This window comes from Notolepis coatsorum (assembly GCF_963971535.1).
Source record: "Notolepis coatsorum genome assembly, chromosome: 14".
Classification (NCBI taxonomy): Eukaryota; Metazoa; Chordata; class Actinopteri; order Aulopiformes; family Paralepididae; genus Notolepis; species Notolepis coatsorum.
Genome location: NC_140178.1, coordinates 48,769,864 through 48,796,228, shown reverse-complemented (window position 1 = coordinate 48,796,228; position 26,365 = coordinate 48,769,864). Strand labels below are relative to the sequence as shown.

Genomic DNA, 26,365 nt, shown 5'->3' with positions numbered 1-26,365 from the left:
CAGGACTGGCCTTGCCTGCTCTGTAGGCCGATTCACACACGGGAGGGTCGGAGAGGACTTCCTTCCCCAGTATCTTCTGCAGTAGCTCCGGCATGCTCTCCGAGAGACGTCCTCCTCCCTCACCGCCCTCCGGTACACCGACAATCCTGATGTTGTATCGTCTCTCCCGGGACTGCATATCCATAATCACTGACTGTAGTTGGGAAACGTCAGCCTGCCTAGCCTGCAGGGAGCTCTCCAGACCAGCCACTCTCTCGCTCTGTCGAGAGGCCTCTGTCGTTAGCGAGGCTAGCTCATTAGCATTAGCCGCGGTGGTAGCGTGTAACGACTCCATCTCTTCTCTCATCGGGGCGACCGCCAGCCTGATTTCCTCCGATATTACCCGATGAAAGGTATCAAACAGCTCCGCCTGCGCTTTCCTTTGTGCCTCAGCGAAGCGTTCCTCAAAGTCTGCATGGAGTTTGGTCACGGCCGAGAGAATTTCACTAATTTCTGGCGACAGCGTGGATGGGCCCGGTGTCATTTTGCCGGCTGGGGTGCTCGAGGCTCTGGTTCCCAATGACATCGTGAAAAATTGAAAAAAGGTCGACGAAAGTAGTAGATACTCGACCACTCAACAAAAGGACCAATAAAAAATTTAAATAAAAAAGACTAGTGGGGTGACAAGTGTATTTCGCACAATAATAGGGAGCTCCCGTGAAAACGTGACCTACTCCATGAACGCCTGGCCTCAAGGCGAGAAGTCATAAAAGCATGGATAACCGTTTCAAAAACCGAACGGGATAAAAAAGGTTTGACCTTGGACAGCCTCCTAAGTTGGAAAAAGCTCCTTCCCACCACAGTATTGATCCGCTTGTCCAACTTTAGGTCACAATCAAATTTTACCCCTAGGTTGGTGACTGTTGGCTTCACAAAAAGCCCAAGAGGGCCCAAGTCACCAGGAGGAGGCACATGACCATTGCTCGGACCAAACACCATGACCTCTGTTTTACTGTCATTGAGACAAAGACAGTTTGATGCCAGCCATGCCGTAACATCGTCAAGGCATGCTAATAATAATAATAATAATAATAATAATAACTTTATTTGTATAGCACTTTTCATACAGAGGTTGCAGTTCAAAGTGCTTCACAACAGTAAAAAATACAGGCATAAGCGAGTATAAAAAGATAGACAGGTAGAATCACAGTGTTTCACATTAGGATCTAGCATCCCAATAGGCTCTCCGCTTACAGTTTTCAGTAACACAAATAGTAAAAATAGTTTAAAATGATTCAGTTTAAAAATAGTAAAATAAAAATAAAATAAAATAAAAATTATAAAATAGAACGGACATAAAAAATACAGGCATGAGCGAGCATAGCAAGATATGGCAAGTGACAACAATGCATAAAGTTTACAGACAATCCATGCTGATTGATCTGCCATAAGCAAGTGAAAGTTTACAGACAATCCATGCTGATTGATCTGCCATAAGCTACTACAGCCAGGACACAGTTAACCTGGTTCTACAATGCTACAGCCAGGACACAGTTAACCTGGTTCTACTAACAGCCAGGACACAGTTAACCTGGTTCTACTACAGCCAGGACACAGTTAACCTGGTTCTACTAACCGCTACTAACAGCCAGGACACAGTTAACCTGGTTCTACTACAGCCAGGACAGTTAACCTGGTTCTACAACAGCCAGGACACAGTTAACCTGGTTCTACTACAGCCAGGACACCGTTAACCTGGTTCTACAATGCTACAGCCAGGACACAGTTAACCTGGTTCTACTAACAGCCAGGACACAGTTAACCTGGTTCACTAACCGACGGACATAATAAAAAAAAAAAAAAAAAAAAAAAAAACAGGCATGAGCGAGCATAGCAAATAATAAGAATAGTTTAAAATGATTCAGTTTAAAAATAGTCATCAGTAAGAAGTATAAAGTGCAATAACCGACGCATGAATTTGATAGGCAGTGTAAAAGAGTAGGCAGGGTAAGAATAAATACAAGTTGTGTCAGGATATCCCTGATGTTTCCTCTTGCCACTAGGTGGTAGCAGATATCTATCAGTGAAATGCCTGAGCAAAGAGATGGGTTTTAAGCTTTCTTTGAAAGATGTCTAGCGAGTTGGCTTCCCTGATGTTTTGGGGTAGTTTGCTCCATAGTTTTGGGGCATAGTTGATAAAGGCTGCATTACCGATCCTCTTTTGACTGCTTCTGGGAGCCTCTAGTAGTCCAGCAGCTGATGATCGCAGTGTTCTTGCTGGTGTGTAATTTATTAGAGTGTTGGCGATGTAGCTAGGTCCCTGTCCATTTAGAGCTTTGTATGTAAGGAGAAGGACCTTAAAGTCAATTCTAAATGTTACAGGAAGCCAGTGTAAAGCGGCTAAGACTGGACTAATGTGCTCTCTCCTTTTGGTTCTAGTTAGCAGTCGGGCTGCAGAGTTTTTTGATTAGCTGAAGCCTCTCTGTGGTTTTCTTAGGTGGTTTAATAGTGGTTTTACCGGGTTGCTAGTATTTCTTTTTAATGGCATGTAAATCTGGCTGTCATCTGCGTAGCAGTGAAAGGAGACGCCATGCTTTCGAAGTATAGGCCCTAACTAGGGGAGCAGGTACAACACAAATAGAATTGGCCCCCGAGAATTGAGCCTTGAGGAACCCCGCAGGGGCGAGGTGCTGTGGAGGATACAGCGTCGCCCAGGCTAACACATACATTTATGTATTTATTCACTGTCATTTGCAGTGTTCGTGTAGTACTTATATTTATTTTCGGACATCACGATGCCTCGGCATGACTATAAATGTAAAACGCTATTTTTCATGATCCAAATATTATCGTATTTATTATTATTATAATTATTTAAATCAGAGGATGTCTGTAGAATCGACGTGAACGCAATTACCAAATAATTTTTCCTAAATGAAGTTAAGAACACGGCGCACACCAGTCTGTCCGACTTACGGACTGCTTTTCCGCACTCTTAGCAACGAGCCAATCGCCTAGAAGGAACCGTTCGTGAAATCGCAAAATCGTCCTGAAAAGGTTGTAAGTGGAGTTGCAACCTATTGGGTCAATACCAATTCGGAGTCCTGATAACTATAGTACCGATTGAGATTAATCTAGACTCTGACCATTACTTTCTCAAATATATTGAGTTCAAATGTTCTCCCATCAGAAGTCTCTTTTGTTTTGACTTCTGACCTGGCTGTTATCAGATTCTAATGTTCTTGTTTTAGCCTGGTATCTGCCCACTATCTCAGACCACCTTCATCCCCATCATTCATGTGTGTTTTATTTGCAGTTATCCTGTATTTTAAACAGCTAGATGATGAAAGTCTGTACATCTCATGTTCTAAACCCTGGTTTTTGACTCTCTACAGGGAAGGATCATCGAGTGTACCCACTGTGGATGCAGAGGATGTTCCGGCTGAGTGTTCATGGCTTATTCGTACGTCAGGGCTTCTTTTCCCATGGGACAACAGGGCTCATCCAACCTCCACCTGTGTGCTCTGACGACCCTCAAGCAAGATTGTGTTTTCATTAACCGCAGCCTGGTTCAGAAACAAACCTCATGGAGCCTTCCACCTCTGATCACAGACATCCTTACATGGATGTATATTCAAACGGTGCTTTGGTCAATTCCATTTTAATTCGCCTTGCAAGCCAGAAAGATCTTGCAAGTTGTTCACAATTCCAGGAGAGTCATTTCAATTTGGGGCTGTTGTTGTTTGGCATTATACTAAATACCAAACCAATCGGAACAACTAATACCCAACCAATCGGAACAACCGCTCATGTGACAACAACACTGCTTCATTCCCAGCCGTCGAATGACAACGGAGGCCAGACGAATCTCGCAAGATTCTCTTTTCTGGCTCATGCGGTTGAAACCTGATTTCAACAATTTAAATGGTTTTCTTTTTAAAAGCTCCTCAAAGCTGAAATTGTCATTCAAGTCGGCATTTTGAGTACAAGATGCGTAGAACATGTTGAAGTTGTTATACCTGTAGAATGCCATAAAAATTAAACTAATACACGGCTACAGATGTTACAGAATTATCATCTGTTGTCGGTATATGTTGATTTTTTTTTGTGTATTCCTACTGTGTGCATTTTCTCAGACATAGATGAGTGCATAGGAATGAGGCTCGACTGAATCTGGCCTTTTCTTTTCCAGCATGTTGCTTAACACCTTAACCTGGTGCCCTCAGATCAGTATTATGGTCCAGTGGGAGGAGTTCGATTTTTTGTTTCTGGACCAGGCTCTCCATTCCAGTTGTTAAGTGTACACTGTTGAAGGTAATTCTAAGTGCTATTGTGTTTCATTTAATCTGAATGAGGGAGGGGGGGAAGGGTATTTTGGAGAGAAGGGGTTTGTTGTGTTGTAACATGTCATTGCTTTAAACCTTGTTCTTTATAATTTTAAATAAAATCCTTCTGATTGACTTGTTCTCTTACTCTTTGTGTGTGTGCGGACAAAGGCCAGATCCATAATCAGAATATAGTGTTGCCTGTAGTTTCAGCTTGGCCCCTTTTATTTGCTTTAAAGGTCCCCTATTGTAAAAATGGCATGTTCCAGTGTTTTGCATTGTTTTCAATCAATGTGGGGTTGTACCAACACTGACAAAATGTGAAATCTGTACCAAGTCCCTTTTCTGCAGTTAAGCTGAGACAATAACGCCCCCCACTGTTCGACAGTGTTCCTAATCGTGTCCTAATGATATTGTGCTCCACAATAAATGGGCCAGGGCAGTGGGCAGCAGTTTTTGGGCTACACGCTGTTGTTCAGGAGACTCGGCCACGGCTGAGATGAGACTTGCTTTACCAGCTTCTCTCCTCTCGTCCCTCCCTCTCACAGACACGCACTCGCCAAACTGCAGCGCTTCTCTCCTCCCGTCTCTCCCTCTCAGACACACACACCTGCCCAACTTCACGTACACGCACGCACACACACCCAGAGACGGAGCAGGTGTGTGTGCGCTTTGAAAAGGTTCCTCCATCCTAGCGTATCTGCCAGTGCAGGTGGGTGACTGTCAATCAAAGTGCATTGCGAGTATGGGTGGAGCCCAGCCAAAAACGGCTTGTACTTTGGAAGGGGAGAAAGTGGTGCACCAAAGTACTTGATTAAAAATACAAAACAATGAGTTTTATTGAAAAAAAAACGTACAGATGTGTTCCATAGACTCAGGAATTGTGTACAATTGCCCAAATAGGGGGCCTTTAATGTTACTTTCATCAGACAAAACACTATTATAATTTCTTCTGTGTCTAATTCTTGACACAGAAACTGACCATATAGGGAAGTAACTGTCTTCAAAATGGAGCAATACATGTATTTTGAGGTATAGGGGATCTGAAATCTTATTGATGTTTTTAAATTGTTAAGTTGCTATTTCATTAAAACTTATTAATACCGCTGCAAGTGTTTTAATTTTTTGTGATCAATAATATATTTCATTACATCATATACACAACAGGTAACAACTAGGGCTATCAATTAAACTTGACAGCCCTAGGAAACAACACAAGACATATCCAGTGTTTTTATGAACTTATGCAGTATGTATAATTTGTACAATATGTATATATCATGGAGGATATATAATAATGTAATAATCCATACTTTGCCTGTAGCCATGAACATGTACCCTCATATTCGGCATACCTCCCAGTGCTAGTAGCTTCCTTACCATTTCAGCAAAGCCTGTGGTTTCCCATATAGCAACATCTTGGTAAGAATGGTGAGAAAGTTCCCTTGAAGGATCATAATGGGTTGAGAGAATATGTACAAAAACAAGGTGGTTACTGCTGAGCGTTGTGAATGTTATGCCCCAAATCCATATGACTTATCACTGCAATGTTGATGTTTAAATCACTAGTTTGTTCATTTTTGTTTCTATTAATGTCTCCTCTCGTTTGCCTACCAACATGTCTGCAATGATACTATTGATAGGATACTATTTGAAGTGTGAGCCTAGAAAGTGCACAAAATATCCTCTGTTATCACTGTATAGTCATTTACACATAATCTAAATGGGCAGGAGTCATAAAATCTTCTAGTCAAAGTGCTGTTCTCAAGGTGCAAAGTGTTTCTGCTATGTCAATAATCATCACCACCATCATCATCATTGCCATCATCAGCATGTATCTTTTCACCATTTGTATATGACTTTCTTGAATCTGTGAAACACTGATTGATCGATTAATTCAAGTTAATTCATTTATTGTGTCCCCTTGTCACAATAGTTCTTGTTATCATTCTTAGGCCTGTAGCTTGTTGAGGCTTGTTAATCTGAAAACTCTTATGTAATTTTCCAGAGAACCTAAATAACATTTCAGATTGACAAATACAAAGACTAGACAAAACCCATTTCCGCATTAACCCATAATACAATGTGTAAGTCTGTAAGCCAAGTGCACCTCTGTTATCACTGTATGACTATTCCAAATGCCTCTGGAGACCCCTCAGAGCTGGAAAGCTTTACAAATCCTAATATACAGTCATTTATATATAATATAAATTGTCGCGAGTCATACAATCTTATGTGTGTTGTGCTCAAGGTCAACTAAAACTCCAGGTGCAAGTGTTTCTTTCCTTGTTTTTTGGACCATTAATGTCTTCCTAGGAGACACGTCCAAACTCTATGGTTCCTCAGTACAAGGCCATGGCTAAACTATTATCCAGAGGTGGAAATAATATTTACTACATCTGTTACAAACAACAGAAGAAGGCAATATGAATAAAAAAGGAGTTATCATCATCACCACAGCTGTCATTGCTATTCTACATTTCTCATAAATCCATTGATCAGCTGGCTCAGTTCATTGGTTGGCAGAGCTTAGTTGACATACTGTCCTGTCTGGATATAGTATACAGTACAGCACACACATACACTCATGCATGCATACACACACACACGTAAATATCAGTACATTCCATGCTAGTTACAAAATAAAACACACCAGATTAAAACAGGATTAAAAACATCAGTAGATTATGAGGTACACTCTGGCTCACAAAGCTCTCCCTGTATAGCCAAATCCAACCTAACTGTAATACAGTGAATATGAAAGAATAGACCAAGTCACAGCCAATCTAGCTATCTCTTAGATCAGTGGTTCTCAAAGTGGGGTCTAGGGATCCTTGAGGGGATATCAAATCTCATTAAATGGGGATCTGTATAAAACCAATGCATATTAGTTTGGGGTCCTTGATGTGAAAAAGCATGAGAACCATTGTTTTAGATATAGTATGGACATTCTGAGATACCTTTCAACTGGTGACATGACACTATCTGAGGGACAGTGAAGCCATCTTTGACACTTTGATTGAACAATGGACATTGTTGTTTTTTCCAACTCTGGAAGTGGCAATGCCATTGTACAGGTATTTGAAGGATTGGTTGTTCTCTGCTCTGATGAATGTTGTAGGCTGAAACATGTTGGCTGGTATTATAGTTCAATCATGAATTCATTAAAGCTATACATTTATTTTAATTTGACTCCTAAATATATTTTGATGTGGACACACTGACTGTCAGTCTACTGTGAGGTAGTGTCACTGACCAGTGTAGTAGTAGTGCAGAGATATTCCATTCTGAAGTATAACTGCAAGGCTCCCCCTTCTAACCAATCAGTCTAACCAATATGTCTGTCCCTAATCCTCCATCCCTGATTAAGACAATGGCCCTCATGACCCCCACCCTGTGCCCCCTACAGCCCCCACTCCTGCTACGCCACAAAACTCCTCTGTGAGGCTTATTGATCCCTTTAATGTATTTTATTCATCAATCTTTCAAAATTCAAATAAAAAAAATCTTACAATTGTAGTTTTTCTAGTTGCCTATGATATATATATATATAGGCTATATATATATATATATTATTATATATATAGGCTATATATATTTGAAGGATGTAGAGACAACTGGACCCAGCCTTATTTGTGTTAAAGGGTAAGTTCCAAATTTTGTGGCCCTATTTCCTACTTACCGATGATGTTGTCATCAATTGGTAGACTCCCTCCTCTCTAAAGTTAACGGGCCATTGTAAAAAACACCAAAACATCAAAACACAAACTGCTTTGCTTTGGATCCACTGAGGAGTAGGCTTCAGCATTTATTTCAGGGCTCGTACAGACTAGATCATTGCCCCAATTACTTTACATTAGTTTTGTGGCTAAACTAACCAGAGCTGTGGGATTGTGCTGAGAAAGGATTATATCCTTTAACAACATCATCGATGGACAGGTAATAGGACTGGTAATAGGACTAACTATTTAATTGTAAAATGTCAGCAACAGTGTCATGTTGTATATTTGATTTGTTACAGTCAGAAAGTGAGGAACATCTGATGAAAATAAACCAAGTCTTCAAAGTCATTGTTTGAACTGTAATGGTATCATTAAAGGTGCTATAGATAACATTCAACCACTAGATGTCACACTAGAGCACCAGCATGTCATTTATCCAATCAGGTGCATTCCATGTGGGGAAATGGGAAGTAGGGAGGGAATACATGTAAACAACATACATTTTGGACCCGCACATTTGTTTTAATAAATTCATTTATCAAATTTTTTTGGGGGGGGGGAAGCAATACTTTTATTCCACATCTTTATAAAAGTTCTGTAGATGTTAACATGTTATCTCTATAGCACCTTTAACTCAATCAGCGCCAGACCCGAGGATAGTCGGGGGTTTATTTATTTTATTCAATATTTTTATTCATTTCTCTCACACGAACCTCTGGGTTACCATAGGGAACCACTCTGAGATCGCTAGAGTGCAATACCGGCCGCATCATGATAGGTGGCAGTATCGCCCACCCTTCGAAACCTTTTCTTCACACCCAGTGTTACGTTTAATTCACTCCGGGCGCAGTTTTCTTGATCAGGCGAGTTTAGCGGTTCACTCGATGGCATTGAAACACGTCCAATGCCCCCGATGCATGTGTTGTGGTGTATTATGTTGGCGACACGATGGACACAAATACTGGAAATCGCGATCAGACAATTGGAATATTCTTTTTGGGGTACCTCCTAGTGAAGGAGGACTATATGACATCAATCCTGATTTGATCCGACCATGATTTCACATTGATCGCAACGACCATGTGTAACGTACTCCAGAACGTATGCCGTTGGTGATGATCAAAGCATCAAAAAACTACCCCCCCCCCCTTTCATTCATGATGAAACATAATACCTATTATATACATTTGATTTGGAAATAGTAGCGTGTCCAGGCGAGCAACGCCAACGCTTTTAGTAAAATTCATGTATTCCTCCATAGCGCCGTTTCATGGAATTAGCAAGGATCACTCTGAAACTATACTTATATTCACCACAGTATAACACGCAAACGTATACATGAAAAAATTTATTCTTTTTCACATATTGAACGATGGATAGTTGATGTCAAATGTGCCATAGTATTGTATCCATAGCTAGAATATAGATATAGCCCTGCATGCAAACACGCCACGCATTCCTATCTCTTAGAGCGGTGGCACAGTAGGAACAAAGATGCTCTACGCCCGCGGCGCTGAATGAGTTAAGTACTCATATTGGTACTCTGTATCGGCAACTACCCAAATGTAAGTACTTGTATTTGTACTTGGTCGGGACATCCCTAATATAGCCATATTACATGGGAGATATCTGTCTGCTGTTACAGCAGTATGTTTCAGAGGTCTATACAGTATATTAGAGCATAGAGGAAGGGTGGTGTCAGAGGTCTATACAGTATATAGAGCATACAAGAAGGGTGGTGTCAGATGTCTATACAGTATATTAGAGCATACAGGAAGGGTGGTGTCAGAGGTCTATACAGTATATTAGAGCATACAGGAAGGGTGGTGTCAGAGGTCTAATCAGTATATTAAAGTTTTAAGATTGGTCTGAATGGACAACCTCCCTTATTTCTACAACTCATTATTGGCAAATAGGTACTCACTCACCCCCCCCCCCCCCCTTGCGCACACACATGGCCCTTACACACACAGACAGACAAACACAGAGTATTTGATCTTTAATAATGACCTGTGTACGTTGCATTGGCCTTTCTTAAGAGTATATCTCACAGTGAGATTCAGTAGTAATCAACATGACTCATATAATCAAATAATCAACACAACATATATTGATGTATTAACTAGTCATCAACAACAGATCACAACAAACATCCCAATGTTCTCTAATAATTTAATGGAATAAATGACTGTAATCAATATCACATAGCAGGATCCAGAACCTCAACATATGGTGAAAAACACTAGTACACACACTAGTGTACCAAACTATAAGCCCCCCCCCCCCCAAGGCCAAAGTCAATGTGGTAAAGACATTTTACCCAGATGATAAATACATTAAGACACAAACATACACAATATGGCAACGCAAGGAAGAACACAGGGTTGGAACACATGTTAAGCACACTGTGGTATGGCTTATTCAGATTACATTCACTTTTTTTTTTGCATCAAAAGACAATGGTAACATCATCTCAGAAGAAGTGTAACAATAAAAAATTGAAATAATACAATATAAATGAAGACATCTCATGAGGGTAATGACATTAGTGCTGTGACATGCACAGTGAAATTGCATTCTAACAGAATGTCCATGGAGTCAGGATTATAATTGGATAACACAGTGGATGGAATGGGCAGGTAAAAGATTGCATGGCATTTTTAAATAGCACAGAGAATAATATTTCTGCAGCAGTTTTACACAGTAGTGTCGACACACTAACATTTCTTCAAAATAGAAATGTCTCCCTCCTCCTGGTGTGAATGGGACAACTGTCGACTTGTTCTTTGATTGATTGATTGATTGAAAATTGTATTAACAGATTGCAGAATGGGTACAATACAGTACGCGTGTATATTTTCCCCAACAGAGTTTCACTTCCGCGTTCGGTTTGCGCGATCTGATTGGCCACTGACGTTTCTTTTCAGCGCCAATCGCGTTACTCCTAACAATCGCACCAGCAGGCTGTTACCCTAACCAACTAACCCTAACCAACTTCGAAAGAGAGCGACTTCGAAAGAGTCGCCAAGCTTAACCAGTTTGTTAGGAGTAACGCGATTGGCGCTGAGAGAAGCGTCAGTGGCCAATCAGATCGCGCAAACCGAACGCGGAAGTGAAACTCCGTTGGGAAAAATATACAGGCATACAGTACAGCTCAATACACACAATTGTTAAGGGGATGCAGACCAGAGAAAGACTTTCATCTTGTTTACATCAGGGTCCCCCATTTTCAATTCTTCGTCTATAAACTCTGGACCTGCAGTCATAAGAGGGTTGTTCTCCTCCCAACTACAACTCTACAGTCGGTATAGCATTGTGTTCAACAATTAACGCCTCAGTGTACAGGGTTACCGGCTACGTCATTCTGTACACTCTGAGGACCAACATTCACTTAACATAACCTATGGTATCACTTATTGACAACATAAACATTCTAAATGGACCCAAGTTTATTTCCTGTTGCAATGTTTGCTAATGCAATAACTAACAGTAAATACACGTGACGTGGGTCCAAACTGTTACCTAGCAACATAATTCCAGTGAAACCTATACCATCTATATCTGGGCCCTAATTAGATCAGTAACCTTTATTTATTTATTAAACTGGGTTTTGCCTAGTCTTTGACAGTCTGAAATGTTTGTTTTTATAACATAGATACTCCTTGCCGTTTGGCTGGAGTCTTCAGAAGCCTAAACAAGCTGTTCAGTTTCTTCCCCTCGATGATGTCACAATGGGAGGAATTAGCTTTGATTAATCAATTAGCTGTGCTTTTTGGAGCCAGGAACACTGCCAACCTAATGTACTGCAAGTGGCCAGGCAGGGAAGGAAATAATTCATTTAGAATGTGGTGTGTTGATACACCCGCCAAGAACGACAATAATACAATTCAATACAAGGGAAGAAAGAGGTGCTGCTGGGAAATAAATAATTCTAAATTAGATGTAGACTAGTTTTTTTGCAAAAGAAAAACACAACATGTTACACAGATTCAAGGAAGTTGCATACAATTGTAAAGATACATATTCCCCCTATTTTATTATAAAAAAAAGAAAAGAAAAAAAGTTGTATACAGATCTAATTGGGCCAAGATATCAATGATACCATAGTGGAAGACTGCCTTCAGGCCATGTTAAGTGAATGTTGGTCCTTCAGGTCATGTTAAGTGAATGTTGGTCCTTCAGGTTATGTTAAGTGAATGTTGGTCCTTCAGGTCATGTTAAGTGAATGTTGGTCCTTCAGGTCCTGTTAAGTGAATGTTGGTCCTTCAGGTCATGTTAAGTGAATGTTGGTCCTTCAGGTTATGTTAAGTGGATGTTGGTCCTTCAGGTCCTGTTAAGTGAATGTTGGTCCTTCAGGTTGTTAAGTGAATGTTGGTCATTCAGGTTATGTTAAGTGAATGTTGGTCCTTCAGGTTATGTTAAGTGAATGTTGGTCCTTCAGGTCATGTTAAGTGAATGTTGGTCCTTCAGGTTATGTTAAGTGAATGTTGGTCCTCCAGGTTGTTATGTGAATGTTGGTCCTTCGTCATGTTAAGTGAATGTTGGTCCTTCAGGTCCTGTTAAGTGAATGTTGGTCATTCAGGTTATGTTAAGTGAATGTTGGTCCTCCAGGTTATGCTATGTGAATGTTGGTCCTTCAGGTCATGTTAAGTGAATGGTCCTTCAGGTTGTTATGTGAATGTTGGTCCTTCAGATTATGTTAAGTGAATGTTGGTCCTCCAGGTTATGTTAAGTGAATGTTGGTCCTTCAGGTTATGTTAAGTGAATGTTGGTCCTTCAGGTTATGTTAAGTGAATGTTGGTCCTTCAGGTCCTGTTAAGTGAATGTTGGTCCTTCAGGTTATGTTAAGTGAATGTTGGTCCTCCAGGTTATGTTAAGTGAATGTTGGTCCTTCAGGTTATGTTAAGTGAATGTTGGTCCTCCTGGTGCACTTCAAGAATGACAGTTAGTAACGCAAAAAAGTGCTGCAGAAGTAATCACGCAGGTGGAAGCTCATCTTTGTACTGATCAAAAAAGTCAGTCCTTGATGGTTCTGGGTGACGAGACGACTTGACCGTCTGAATTACTGTTTTTAGTCCGGTTTGTATCGGACATCAATCATTGGGTTTTGCTGCCTCTAGTCAAGATTTTGTGTCTGGAATAAAATATTCTATTACACTTAATTCTGAATACACAGGAGAGTAACCCATTCAATTCCATCCTAATTGGTTTGATGAATCATAAAATCTTGCGATTCAATTGAATTTATGTTGTTACTTTTTAAAAGTTTAACAGATGGGACAAAAGTGTCAGGACTGATTGTATGAAATAATAACCTTTAACTGACTTCACAAAATGTTATTCATAAACAAATTAAACTAAAACACGTTGATGTCAATTATCAATTCATAGACTGATGTAGTTGGATTCCCACATTCATATTGATGCATCAATTAAGCAATAGAACATGAGGGATAGTGTTATAGTAGCTCTATAACATCAGAGCTGTGGTCACAGGCAAGAGCCGCAGGGTTCCATCCATCATCTCAACCATGTTAAATACTAACATTATAGGAAGAATATCTTTGTAATTTTTACCTCTGTCCTCTGCATTTAACACATCCTAACTATCTAAGAGCAGCGCCTAGGGACCAACGCCAGTTGTAATGCCAATGCCATGGTCAATGACAGGAGTATGTACCAAGCAAGCATCCTTAGGGCACCGTCTTTTATACGGTGTGGGAGGAAACCCACGCGAATACACGGGGAGAACATGCAAACTCCACACAGAAAGGCCTGACGCTGGGGGTTCGAACCCAGGACCTTCTCGCTGTGAGGCGACAGTGCTGACCACTGCGCCGCCTCCAGTGTTCTACTGCTTTTATACAATATCTGATTAATATTGTGAAGGAAACACTGAGATATCACGTTTTGATTAAGAGATAATTCTGCTCTGTATAGATGTGTTGCTAAGCAACCCCTAGCCATGAAGTTATAGTGCTTGATATGGACAAACTTTGTTCATCCGAGGGAAGCAGCGGTTGCGATTGGAGGATCAAGAAAAGAGGGCGGGGTTAGAGATAGGTCCATTCACACAAAAGTCTGAACTCCAGACACAGAGTCTGAAGAGGAACAGCATAGTTCAGGTGTCCGAGCTAAAAAACCCACAAGACACAGTGGCATGTGTTTGTAGCGGGGCAACTACTGCCCCTGCCTTTTGTTGTTCTAGGTCCCCTAAGTGCTCATTTCAGATTGAGAAATAACATTTAAAAATAGTTTTCACTAGAACATTGCTGCTGGTGTCTATTTCCTGGCTGGAGAGGTTTCCTAATCAGACACTTTAGAGGCACAATGAGTAGCATTTTCCTAAAAAGAACTCCCTCTCAATCATCACTTATTATGACCCACTAGAAGTTTGTGTTTGTGTCTTTATGACCCACTAGAAGTGTGTGGTGGTGTCTTTATGACCCAATAGAAGTGTGTGGTGGTGTCTTTGACCCACTAGAAGTGTGTGGTGGTGTCTTTATGAGCCACTAGAAGTGTGTGGTGGTGTCTTTGAGCCACTAGAAGTGTGTGGTGGTGTCTTTATGAGCCACTAGAAGTGTGTGGTGGTGTCTTTATGACCCACTAGAAGTGTGTGGTGGTGTCTTTATGAACCACTAGAAGTGTGTGGTGGTGTCTTTATGACCCACTAGAAGTGTGTGGTGGTGTCTTTATGACCCACTAGAAGTGTGTGGTGGTGTCTTTATGAGCCACTAGAAGTGTGTGGTGGTGTCTTTATGACCCACTAGAAGTGTGTGGTGGTGTCTTTATGACCCACTAGAAGTGTGTGGTGGTGTCTTTATGACCCACTAAAAGTGTGTGGTGGTGTCTTTATGAGCCACTAGAAGTGTGTGGTGGTGTCTTTATGAGCCACTAGAAGTGTGTGGTGGTGTCTTTATGAGCCACTAGAAGTGTGTGGTGGTGTCTTTATGAGCCACTAGAAGTGTGTGGTGGTGTCTTTATGAGCCACTAGAAGTGTGTGGTGGTGTCTTTATCTGCAGAGACTCTTCCCTATGTCTGGATTTTCTTATGTCGCTGTGTTTGGGACGTTTCTGGGCACCAACCTTTGGATGGATGTGGTTAACCCTTTCACTGCCACACAACAGAAGGTTAACCCTTTACTATCACACAACCGATGGTAACCGGCTGTTGTGTGGCAGTGAAAGGGTTAATCTTCTGTGAATTGTCCCAGTGAAAGGGTTAACCGTTTTGGTAGTGCGGCAGTGAAAGGGTTAAAGGTCCCATATTGTCAGTGCTTGTGAAATACATCCGAGTCTCTGATGGGCCTCAAACTGTGAAATAAGACAACCCAATCAGATTTTGCACCCAGCCCGTATTCAGAAAGTGTGCCTTTAAACGTGTACAAATGGTGGCTTGCTTGTAAACTTAATCTTTTCTACCTAAAGTTTAACCTAAAATATGTTTCCGACAACTATTTTTGTGGCAAATTGGATTATGATATTGCTGGATCTCAAGTCATATTTGACCCGCAACACCTAGTAGTTCGACAGTTTGATTTTACAAATTTCGTTAGATTGTGAGCCAATCAATTGACTCATGTATTCAAACATATTTTTGTGTGTACAAAATAGCGGCTTGCTCATAAACATTCTCTTCACCAAAATATGTTTCAGACAACATTTTAGGCAGGAAATAGGATATGCAATGGCTGGATCTTAATTCAGTTTGATCTGCAACACCTAGTTTGACAGTTTGATCTGAAATCCATGAGCCAGGCGCGCTGCAGTGCCTACTGTGATTGTTGTGTTTACTACAACAAATACCAATGTTACTCGTTGTGCCTTTAAATATGTAATTTAACCAAGGGTTCATGCCAGAGGGGCACTTGTGCCAGAAAAGACCATGTCTGGACCCCTCTACCATAGGCTACACTCCTAAGTAGTATGGAACTCCGAGTATTTTTAAGGAAGTTTCCTTTTTTTGCCCCTACCCCTGAAAAATCATAGATCGGCCAACAGCCGTCAGTCAAGCGTCAAACTCGCAAGCCATACATCTCTACAATGCCACAGGAAATCACCTTCGTCCTGTAATGGATCAATGACAACAACAATACAAACAGTAATTTCTCAGCAAACTTCATCGGCAGACTTATTCAAAGTCAGTTCGTCATCGGGTTCCTTCGCGGAATACAACAAGAGAGAAATATAATTTTACATTACGCCGATTCACCCTTTTACAATACAGTCTCATGCTGACGCCACGATATAACACTCTCACACAACTTCAAGTTAGACTACAGTGAAATTCAGCACATTTAAGGTTAGGAGCTTTAAAAATGTGACAGAGTATATCCATAACAAAACGCCAGCTAGCAGTCAATAATACAGGGTTGGGTTTTTTTGGCCAGCGTGTGAATGTGTTATGTGTGCCATGACAACGTGTTATTCTGGACATGCAACATTACATGGAGTTGACCGGGACTAACGCACGCTACAAACACACTTTCTCATGCATCATTGTCATCATCATCATCAGCCTCTCGGAACGTAGCTATAGACTCTACGCTCTCCCAAACTAATATTTCAAATATTCTAAAATCAGAACCGCAACCGGGGTTCTATGTTTGGAACAAAATGGACTTTCATCCTGTACTGCATGAATGTGTGGTCGGAACATGGTCTGCAAATTCAGAGTGTTAAAGAAAAGAAGGTATGGCGGAGAGCACTGAAAGAAAACACACATGGCGAGAGAGAGAAAGCTGGTGAGCGGGAAAGAGAAAGACGTACAGAGAGCAAACTGGTTAGCGTCTCCGAAAGGCTACAGCCCCTTGTATATTGTCTTGTAGTTTCTTTAGACAGAGGCCCGTCATAAGACCAGCTTTAACAAGCCTGCTTTACAGTGCAGCAAGAATAACCTCTCCGCTTGTCTAAGACGATTTCATGGACAGATTCAGAGAAAACCTTCTTCTGCTGGAAAGCAGGCGAAGACGGTCAGCAGCAGCACAGAGACCGTTTCATGACATACAATGAATCCATTAATCCAACACGATTATATCTACCCGAGATCGCATTACGGTGGACAAAATCGATCAGTGATCGGTGGATGTTCAAATAGGGCCGTGATTTGTCCCATTGGCAAGCTCGTTAAGGTAAGGCGATCCCTGTGTGCCTATGCGCGCGCAAACAACTAGGCAGCCATCTGGGCTTGTGTTCAGCAAGATGAAAATGTGGTAAAGAAAAAAAACTATGAAAACGTAAACCGATAATGAGTTGGCGATACCGTTTTTCCACGTTAAGCAAAAAGCACCACGAGTGACTTGCAAGACACGGAGAACACCAGGCCAGCAGCAGATAAGCTGCCATATGGGTCTCAGCATGTCGTTCTCCACCATATTATAAACACACGTAAAATACTCATTTACATTCATTTCTCACCCTGTCTCTTCTTCCCTAATGGTAGAGAAGAAAGGAAAGTGAGACAAGAGAAAGGCAGAGAGGGGCAGAGAGAGCGAGAGAGAGATTACACTGATAGAACAATAACCAGAGCTGGGATTTGTCCTGAAACTAAGATATTCTTGGTATCAAGATCAACATCCTTCCATGTTGGACCAGGACGACCTTGGCGCGAAGAATCTCTTGGGAAAACCGGACCCACAACCACAAACAACAAGAACAACGTCAACAACAACAATGCATTCTTCTCCAGTCATCATCACCTCAGCATACTGTCAGATCTTGTATAAAACGCTGGTGGTGTAGTTGAAAGTGAAAGTGGGCGGCGCTGCCGCCGCGTTGGCACCCCCTGTGGTGGCGGGCTGCAGGTACAGCTGAGTGATCAGCTGGCTGAGGTAGAGCAGTATGTTGCTGTCCTCCTCCCCCAGCCCCAGCTGCTCCTGCAGGAAGCCGTGGCGCCTGGCCTGCACGGCCTCCGGCCCCTCCCTGGGGCTGACGGGCAGGTGCAGGTGGTGAGTGAAGGTGAGCAGGTAGGCCTTGGCGGCCAGGCTGCTGAGAGTGCTCTGTACGTGCAGGAAGTAGGTGGAGCCCCGGCGGATGAAGGTGCGGTGGTCGGCCACGTTGGCGAGGAGCTGGCCGCGGTAAGGCGGGCAGCGCAGGGTCTTCTGGTCCGCGTCCAGGATGGAGATGTAGCGGCTGTAGCGAGACAGGGAGCAGAGCATGCTGGAGCCCACGGGAGACGCCACTCTGTGGGAGGACAGGGAGGACAGGGATGATCAGATGTTCCTCAAATGTGCCCCGTGTCCCCAAACAGCTCCGTTTCACACCAATGAGTTAACACAAAACTTGTGTCTAGACCGGATCTGTGTAGCATGGCGATATATGTGACGTAGCAGTGAATAGCGGGGAGTTCTGTGCGAGGACCAGGCTGTCTTTTATTCCATTGAATGGTAAAATGAGTCGTGACTGGAATACAGATGAAGAGGGAGTTGAATGGGGTTAAAAAGATATGGATGTTCTATCAGTCATCAGGTCATTGACTCATAGCTATTTGGATCCGATGAGTAATAAATTGCCATGCGACGTGAATTGGAAAGCTGTTGGACTGTGGTAATTCCATGTACGAATAAATAAATGATGATGAAGTGGCTCCCAACTCCTTTCAATTTCATAATCTTTGTTTGTTAGCTTTATTTTTGTATTAGTTTTCATTTATTTTCTGATCAAACTGAGGTCCAGATATAAACAATGCCATGATGGAAAACTGGCCTCTGGATTATGCTAAGTGGATGAACTAACGGCCTCCAAAAATGCTGGTGATGTACTGTAGCTGGCAACCCTTTATAGAACAAAGTTTAAATATATGATTATGACATATATGATTATCAGACAGCTCTAGGCAACAATCAGAATACAGCTCTGCATAGCTTTTATGTAAAATATTCAGTACAATGACAATCGTATTTTTCGATCCCAGTGCATTTATTTATAGAAGGTATGTTGATGTAAATTTGCCCAACATTTTAGAACTATTGTTGTTGTGAAAATGATGATGAAAGCCTTTTGATATCTATGCCCCTAGATATTAACAACAGAATCAAACCATTTCATATATCCAATCTGCTTCCCTGAAGAGATTGCATAATCTCTTACACTGTACTCATAACTACCTTCATTATACCACTTTATAAAACGGGTAGCTCAAATCAAGCAATATGATTGGTTCATAGCCGTGGTATATTGAGCATATATCCATATCTATGATTCTAATTCCTTTTCACAAAATCATGGTTTAATCAGTATCACTCCGCATCTGAGGAAAAAACCATTAGCCTAGTTAAATGAGACGGTCTGGTCTACGGGGAGACTGGGGTGGATCCAGATCAGGGAATCCCTCGCGTCATGGCACGCACGTATGCCCATATATGCAGCAAATTTCCAAACAGTCGTTATTTGGATGAACTGACTACATATTTGGAATTTAAATGATTAAATTCTCGCCTGAAAAATATTAAAACTATTATAATGGTCCTAGGTCGTAAGTTAAAACAGCGTTTGGCCTTGGTAAATAGTTGGCATATCTGCCCGACTATGAAAAAAAGAATACCAATGGAGGGCGGCTGGGTGGCGCAGCGGACATTGCGCTCGTCACCAACGCAAGAGACACCGGGTTCGACTCCGGCTGTCGGCGTTGCCTCCGGCTTGGGCCAGTCGTCATACTAATTCAATTGGCAGAATAAGCGGGTGGAAGTCGATGGGTGGTAATCTGGACGTTGTGGACAGCGACTCCTACAGGTCGGTTGGGGACGCCTGCACAGCAGAGACAGGAAATGGCGGGGTAGTGTGAGCCTCCCACACGTTACACCTCGCCAATGAGAGTCCGCGCTGGCAGGTGAAAAGATGTGACAGGCTGCCTCCTCGTGTATCGGAGGGGACACGTGATGCAAGGCTTCTATCCTCCCTACAACCGGCCAGTGGGGGGCATATGCGAGCAACGTTCAAGACAGGGGAGGGAAGAATTGGCACGATGGAATTGGGATGGGAGAAAAATAGAAAAGGGAGAAAAAGTGGATAAAAGAAATAAAAAAATAAATAATATCAGCTAGTTGTTATGTATGTATGTTATATTAGTTGTATGTTGCATAGCAACCGCCTTGCAGTGCAGGCAGCCAGGAGAGATTTTATTTTGAACATTATTTACTAATAGAAATGTACTAATAATAACATAAACATTTAAATTGAAGTGCGTCTTACTTTCATATTACCATAGCCTACTTGGTAACGGTTTTATAAAAGCAATAGCTCACTTCAGGCCATGGCAAATGGTTATTATATCACCCATAGCAGCGATCACACTGGTCCCACAAATGTGTTTACATTTGAAAGCTTCATGTATTATGTTTCATATTATTCAATCAGGGGCATCTTGGTCACAGGTGATTGTAATCAAATAGCAGGTGGTCGTCATTAAATGACAACTGTGGCAAATTAACAGTAACTGCACTGCACCATATTGTATGGCAATAAAGAAACCTCATGAGAATACTATGAATAGTAACTTGACATCTCCTTTCAATGAACAGAAGGCCACGGCCACGCCCCCTCAACATACTGAGAGTTGGCTGTGCTCAGAGAGGGTGCACTAAAACATAACGAATCAAATTATACTGATCTGAAGCTGAAAAGATTACACTCCTTACACTCATTAACAAGACAATACGATTTGTCTGACTGAATTAACATCATTGAACTGGTTCTTTAATTTAAAAACACAATAATATTAAAATATTATTACAATATATTAATATATTATAATTTTCAAGGATTTCTCCGCCTTATAATTTATGGTATAATTCTTTCACAAATGTTGGATTATTCCGCTGTTGTGCGTTTACTTTGAAGTGGCTCTGGATCAGGGTGTGTGACTCCTCCGTACCTCTGTAGCCCGATGAGTTTCCACCTCTGCAGGTCCATGAGAGTGAAGGGGCAGGACAGCCAGGGCTGGACCCTCTCTCCACACCTCCCGGGCCAGGGAACGAAGAGGGCCAGGGCTGAGACCAGCCGACGGACCCTCCCCTCGTCCACCCCAAGCACCACCAGTGTCCTGCCGCTCAGCAGACACCACAGGGCCTGCATGGCGAAGGGGTATTGCCGTACGAACCTCAGCGCTCCCTGGCCCGCCTTCTTCCTCTGGCGCAGGGTCACCGCGCCTCCATATCCCAGCGGCGAGGCGGCCCGGTCGGAGCCCGTGGAGGCGCTCATGGTGCAGTCCAACCCATCCTCCGCAGAGCACCGGGAGAAAACGTCCCCCCGGGAGCTCACGGGCAGCTCCAGCCCGGCGGTGGGGCTCTCTGAGCGGGGAGAACCCACGGTGTACTCCCCCTGGAGGGGCAGCGAGGCCTGAGGCTCCTGGTTTACTACCAGCGAGTGAGGGGGTTGGAGGGGGGAGCCGTGCCCGAGATCGGCCACCGTATCCAGGGCTGGAGAGTCGTAGAGAAAGCCCTCCTGGGACATACAGCAGGCTGTGTCTATCTGAACTAACGACTCAGTCTCCGTCTCGCTCGCACCCTCGCTCTCCCCTTCCGCTTCACACTCATCCTCCCTGCTAGCCTCCATCTCCTTCAGACCCTCAGCCAGGGACACAGGAGTCTGGTCGTCGCCGTTTTCAACCTCCTCTTCCCCAGCTGTAGTCTCCACCTCTTCACTGGTGCTCTCCCTCTCTGGGTCAGTGCTATGGTCAGGGTCATGGTTAAGATCAGGGTCAGGGGTAAGATCGGGGTCAGGGGTAAGGTCAGGGGTAAAATCAGGGTCAGGGGTCAAGTCTGGGTCAGGGGTGGGGTCAGGTTGTTCTGATTTGATACTCTGCTCTCCCTCCACACTCCGGTCACTGCTAAAGCTGCCTTTGGTCTCCTCTGAGCTCTCCTGTGTCTCTAGGGTCTGGTCTGAGGGGGAGGACTCCAGGCAGCTCTCCCCAGGTCCCAGCTCACTCTCCTGGGTATGGCTGGTCTCTGAGGTGGGATCCAAAGGATCCAGAGGCTCCAGCTCTAGAGGTTCTGGACACAGCACTATAGGGGGTGGGTGTTTGAGTGTGTTGTTGTCTACAGCATGGTTCACAGCGCAGAATGGTCTCTGTGTTCCTCCCTCCTCCTCCTCCTCCTCAGCATCCCCCAGGTCTTCCTCAAACAGGAAGTTGGTGACCTGCTGCTTCCTGCGCAGCGCCCTGTCCAGCCGGCGGGTGTTCAGGTAACACAAATCCCCGCGGAAGCTCCTCTCAGTCTCCCGCAGCAGCTCCACCGTGGCCTCATAGAACGTCTCGTCGCAGAGCTCAGAGAGCGTCTTCAGACGCTTGTCGAAGCACTTGGCGGACTTCGCTTTTATCAGCTGGGGAGTGTAGGACGGCCTGCGTTTACCACCCCCCTCCTCCCCATCTCCCAGGGCGGTGTGATTGGGTTTCATGGGGTTGGGAGGCGGAGCATATTTTTCCAACAGCGCTTCACACTCGCTCACACACTCCGACATGCACGTCTGGCAGGTGACGGCGTGGGGGTCGCGGCGCGGCCGGCAGGGGAAGCAGCTGATCTGCTTCAGCAGGTCTCTGTGCTCGTAGATGCTCTTCTCCACGTTCGCCAGCTCGTTGGCCTTCTCCACCACGTGTGCAGAGTAGATGCCCGGCGGCGCCGCTTCTCTCTGGAGCCCCTCCTCCTTCTGTAGTACGGAGCGGGTGTACCTGACAGGGAAGACAGCGGGTTAGAGTGGAGTGACGGATTAGAGTGGAGGGACACTGGGACAGGTTAGAGTGGAGGGACAGGTTAGAGTGGAGGGACAGGTTAGAGTGGAGGGACAGGTTAGAGTGGAGGGACAGGTTATCGCCGTACACTCGTAGCCTTGGTGCAAAAAGTGATTAATTGTATTGACAAAATAACTGTTTTGACAAGTATGTCTTTATCACAGTAACGCATACTAGTGCAGTGTGTAGGGCTGCGCCCTCATAGTTGGTTTTTATGCTTTACTCCATGCTTGCTGAATGAGTTATTTCATGAAAGTATTACAAGCACGTATCTGGTATGAATTAGATTTCAAGTGCTCGGTCTCAATTATCACATGTGGATAACTAACATTTTACAGATTTGTCAATTAAATCAACTAATCAATTAGTCGACAAATCCTATTACTCGAATAAATTGTATGAATTAAATTCCTAGCCCTAGTGTGAATTAGAGCAGCAGAGTAATTAGAGTGCCTTAAGAGAACAGAACCAGAGCACAGCTTATCAAAGTGTTCATTCCCAGGGACCAGCACACCGTGTTTTTATCTTGGGGGCTAAGACAACAATGATATTGCTACCGGCTTTTATTTGAGTTTGCTAAGACTATACTTCATACAGGAAAATAGGCGATATCTATGTCAGCTAATAAGGTCAACGACCATCCAGCATCAGTCCCCTAGACCGGAGTTGGAGAAATACTGATTGAATACTCAATGGAATTGGGTTGCTAGGGAATAGATGTTGGGCCTTTATTTCCTGTCAACTATAACAATTAGTAAAGACTGCAACAGGAAATACACTTGTGCCTTGTCTCCATTAGCTATGTTCAGCATGGCTAGCCATGGTATGGTATGGTTGGGTTTGTGTCTCCATTAGCTATGTTCAGCCTGGCAAGGGATAGCCATGGTCTAGCATGGTATGGTAATCCTCCAATGTACAGTTTCTACGTCAAATGTATACCCTCTTTTCTAGACTCTTTTTGTATCACAAACAGTACTGTATTTGCAAATCTGGTATTTCATAAATGTATAGATGTAGCAGTACTGTCTATCTGTATGTCGTGTATGTCATATATGTTATGATGAATTGAAAATGGGGGACCCTGATGTAAACAAGACGAAAGTCTTTCTCTGGTCTGCATCCCCTTAACAATTGTATGTATTGAGCTGTACTGTACCCATTCTGCAATCTGTTAATAAAGTTTTCAATCAATCAATCAATCAATCATGGTATGGTTGGGTTTGTGTCTCCATTGCATTTCTTGTAATCCAGTTGCTAGGCAACCATTCAAAATGCACACCACCAACTGTGCTACACAAGCTAAACCATGATGATACAACAGTCCCAGCCGGCTTTGGCCAGGTCTGGCCAGATTGTGAAAGGTAGCCATAAGCCATCTCAGTCCAGATCCAGCCAGGTTTGTCTAGGTTCTAAAGACAATGGAGACCCTCACTGTGTGCCAAACAGGCCACAACACTGCTAAACTCTGGTTAATGGAGACGCTCACTGTGTGCCAAACAGGCCACAACACGGCTAAACTCTGGCTAATGGAGACGATCACTGTGTGCCAAACAGGCCACAACACGGCTAAACTCTGGCTAATGGAGACAATCACTGTGTGCCAAACAGGCCACAACACGGCTAAACTCTGGCTAATGGAGACGCTCACTGTGTGCCAAACAGGCCACAACACGGCTAAACTCTGGCTAATGGAGACGCTCACTGTGTGCCAAACAGGCCACAACACGGCTAAACTCATGCTCACTGTGTGCCAAACAGGCCACAACACGACTAAACTCATGCTCACTGTGTGCCAAACAGGCCACAACACGACTAAACTCTGGCTAATGGAGACGCTCACTGTGTGCCAAACAGGCCACATTACAACACGGCTAAACTCATGCTCACTGTGTGCCAAACAGGCCACAACACGACTAAACTCTGGCTAATGGAGACGCTCACTGTGTGCCAAACAGGCCACAACACGGCTAAACTCTGGCTAATGGAGACGCTCACTGTGTGCCAAACAGGCCACAACACGGCTAAACTCATGCTCACTGTGTGCCAAACAGGCCACAACACGACTAAACTCATGCTCACTGTGTGCCAAACAGGCCACAACACGGCTAAACTCTGGCTAATGGAGACGCTCACTGTGTGCCAAACAGGCCACATTACAACACGGCTAAACTCATGCTCACTGTGTGCCAAACAGGCCACAACACGACTAAACTCATGCTCACTGTGTGCCAAACAGGCCACAACACGACTAAACTCATGCTCACTGTGTGCCAAACAGGCCACAACACGACTAAACTCTGGCTAGTGGAGACGCTCACTGTGTGCCAAACAGGCCACAACACGGCTAAACTCTGGCTAGTGGAGACGCTCACAGGCCACAACACGGCTAAACTCTGGCTAGTGGAGACGCTCACTGTGTGCCAAACAGGCCACAACACGGCTAAACTCTGGCTAGTGGAGACGAGGCATTGGGCCCATTTAGAATATGTATTTTGTCAAGTTTGAAAAGGTCTACACTAGAGACTCTACATTTATAATAGTTTGGGGATTGACAACGGCCCTTACTCTAGATCCCGTAACTTCCTCTGCAGTTCCCTGGCGAACGCCCGTCGGTTCCCCGTCTTCAGGCACTCTGAGGCTCGGGAGAACCGGAGCGACAGCTCCCTGAACTGCAGCATGATTTTCCTCTCGTCCGCCGAGACGTACGCCATGCAGAAGGGCCGCACGAAGCCCCGAGCCTCCAGGTCGTACAGGGTCAGGTGGTGGACGTAGGCGAAAGCCCCCTCCTTCGAGTCGCCCAGCACCACTCTCGAGTCCTCCACGAAGCTGAGCCGCGGGTAGCCGCTGCCCGGGGGGTGGCCCACGAACGAGGCCTGGTAGTCCACCGACATGATGCGGAGGGAGAAGTAGTTGAGGTCGAAGGTGCCGCAGACTTTAGAGTCATCCGGGATGGTGAGGAGCGGCTGAGGGCCCACCTGCTCCGAGAACTCAGAGATGAGGATGAAGTCTTTGGTGAATTTGGCGTAAGAGGTCTTGGCCCACGGGTTGGAGTTACTGTGGGGGTAGAGAGGGACGGAGAACTCCTCTGGGAGAGCCCAGGGGTCCGGGTGGGAATCATCCCCATACTCATCCTCTTTACTGAACGCCACCACGTCTGGTGAGCCTATCATAGTGCTGTTGTTATACACATGGGAGACACACGGCACCGTCCATCAGATGAGCTGTCAACATCTAGACATGATCAGATCAAAGCAGAGGAGAGACACCCAATGTACTGTCACATTATTCATACTAACTGGTGCCACACTGGTCAATACACTGACTAGTAGGCTAAGTCCAACAACACTAATGACGTTTAGCAGTGGGCATATACAGCACCTGAACCAGAAATGTCAGTCGGTCACTCACTCTGTAAATAAGGGCATAAGCTTGCGACAATCACAGGATGCTGGAGTTTGCTTGGATTTGCTCCAGGCAGTTAGCGAATCGTGCAAGCAGAGAGCGAGACGGAATGTGGCCGAATCTGGAGCGGCATCGGTGAAGAATATATATCCTCCTTTCCAAGCACAGTTGCCATACGGTGTTTTGCGATTAAATCCAATGCACTATCGCGGCAGA

The 26,365-nt window shown here is 43.9% G+C and overlaps 2 protein-coding genes across 2 annotated transcripts in view; one reads left to right on the top strand and one right to left on the bottom strand.

The window, feature by feature from the left end:
* bud31 (BUD31 homolog) overlaps positions 1 to 5,412 on the top strand; it is a 36,764-nt gene extending 31,352 nt beyond the window's left edge. The window contains exon 4 of the mRNA XM_084328977.1: positions 3,375 to 5,412. Coding sequence (XP_084185103.1) covers positions 3,375 to 3,425 — 51 coding nt within the window. The 3' untranslated portion in view covers positions 3,426 to 5,412. The remainder of the gene's footprint in view (positions 1 to 3,374) is intronic.
* A 12,323-nt stretch (positions 5,413 to 17,735) lies between these two features.
* smcr8a (Smith-Magenis syndrome chromosome region, candidate 8a) lies at positions 17,736 to 26,192 on the bottom strand (the record flags this gene model as incomplete). The annotated part of the gene is made up of 3 exons (XM_084328893.1): positions 25,313 to 26,192; positions 20,897 to 22,687; positions 17,736 to 18,207 (listed from the first exon to the last, which is right to left on the bottom strand). Exons 1-3 carry the CDS (start codon positions 25,915 to 25,917, stop codon positions 17,736 to 17,738), a joined length of 2,868 nt encoding a protein of 955 aa, XP_084185019.1. The 5' UTR covers positions 25,918 to 26,192.
* Between the last annotated feature and the right edge of the window lie 173 nt (positions 26,193 to 26,365).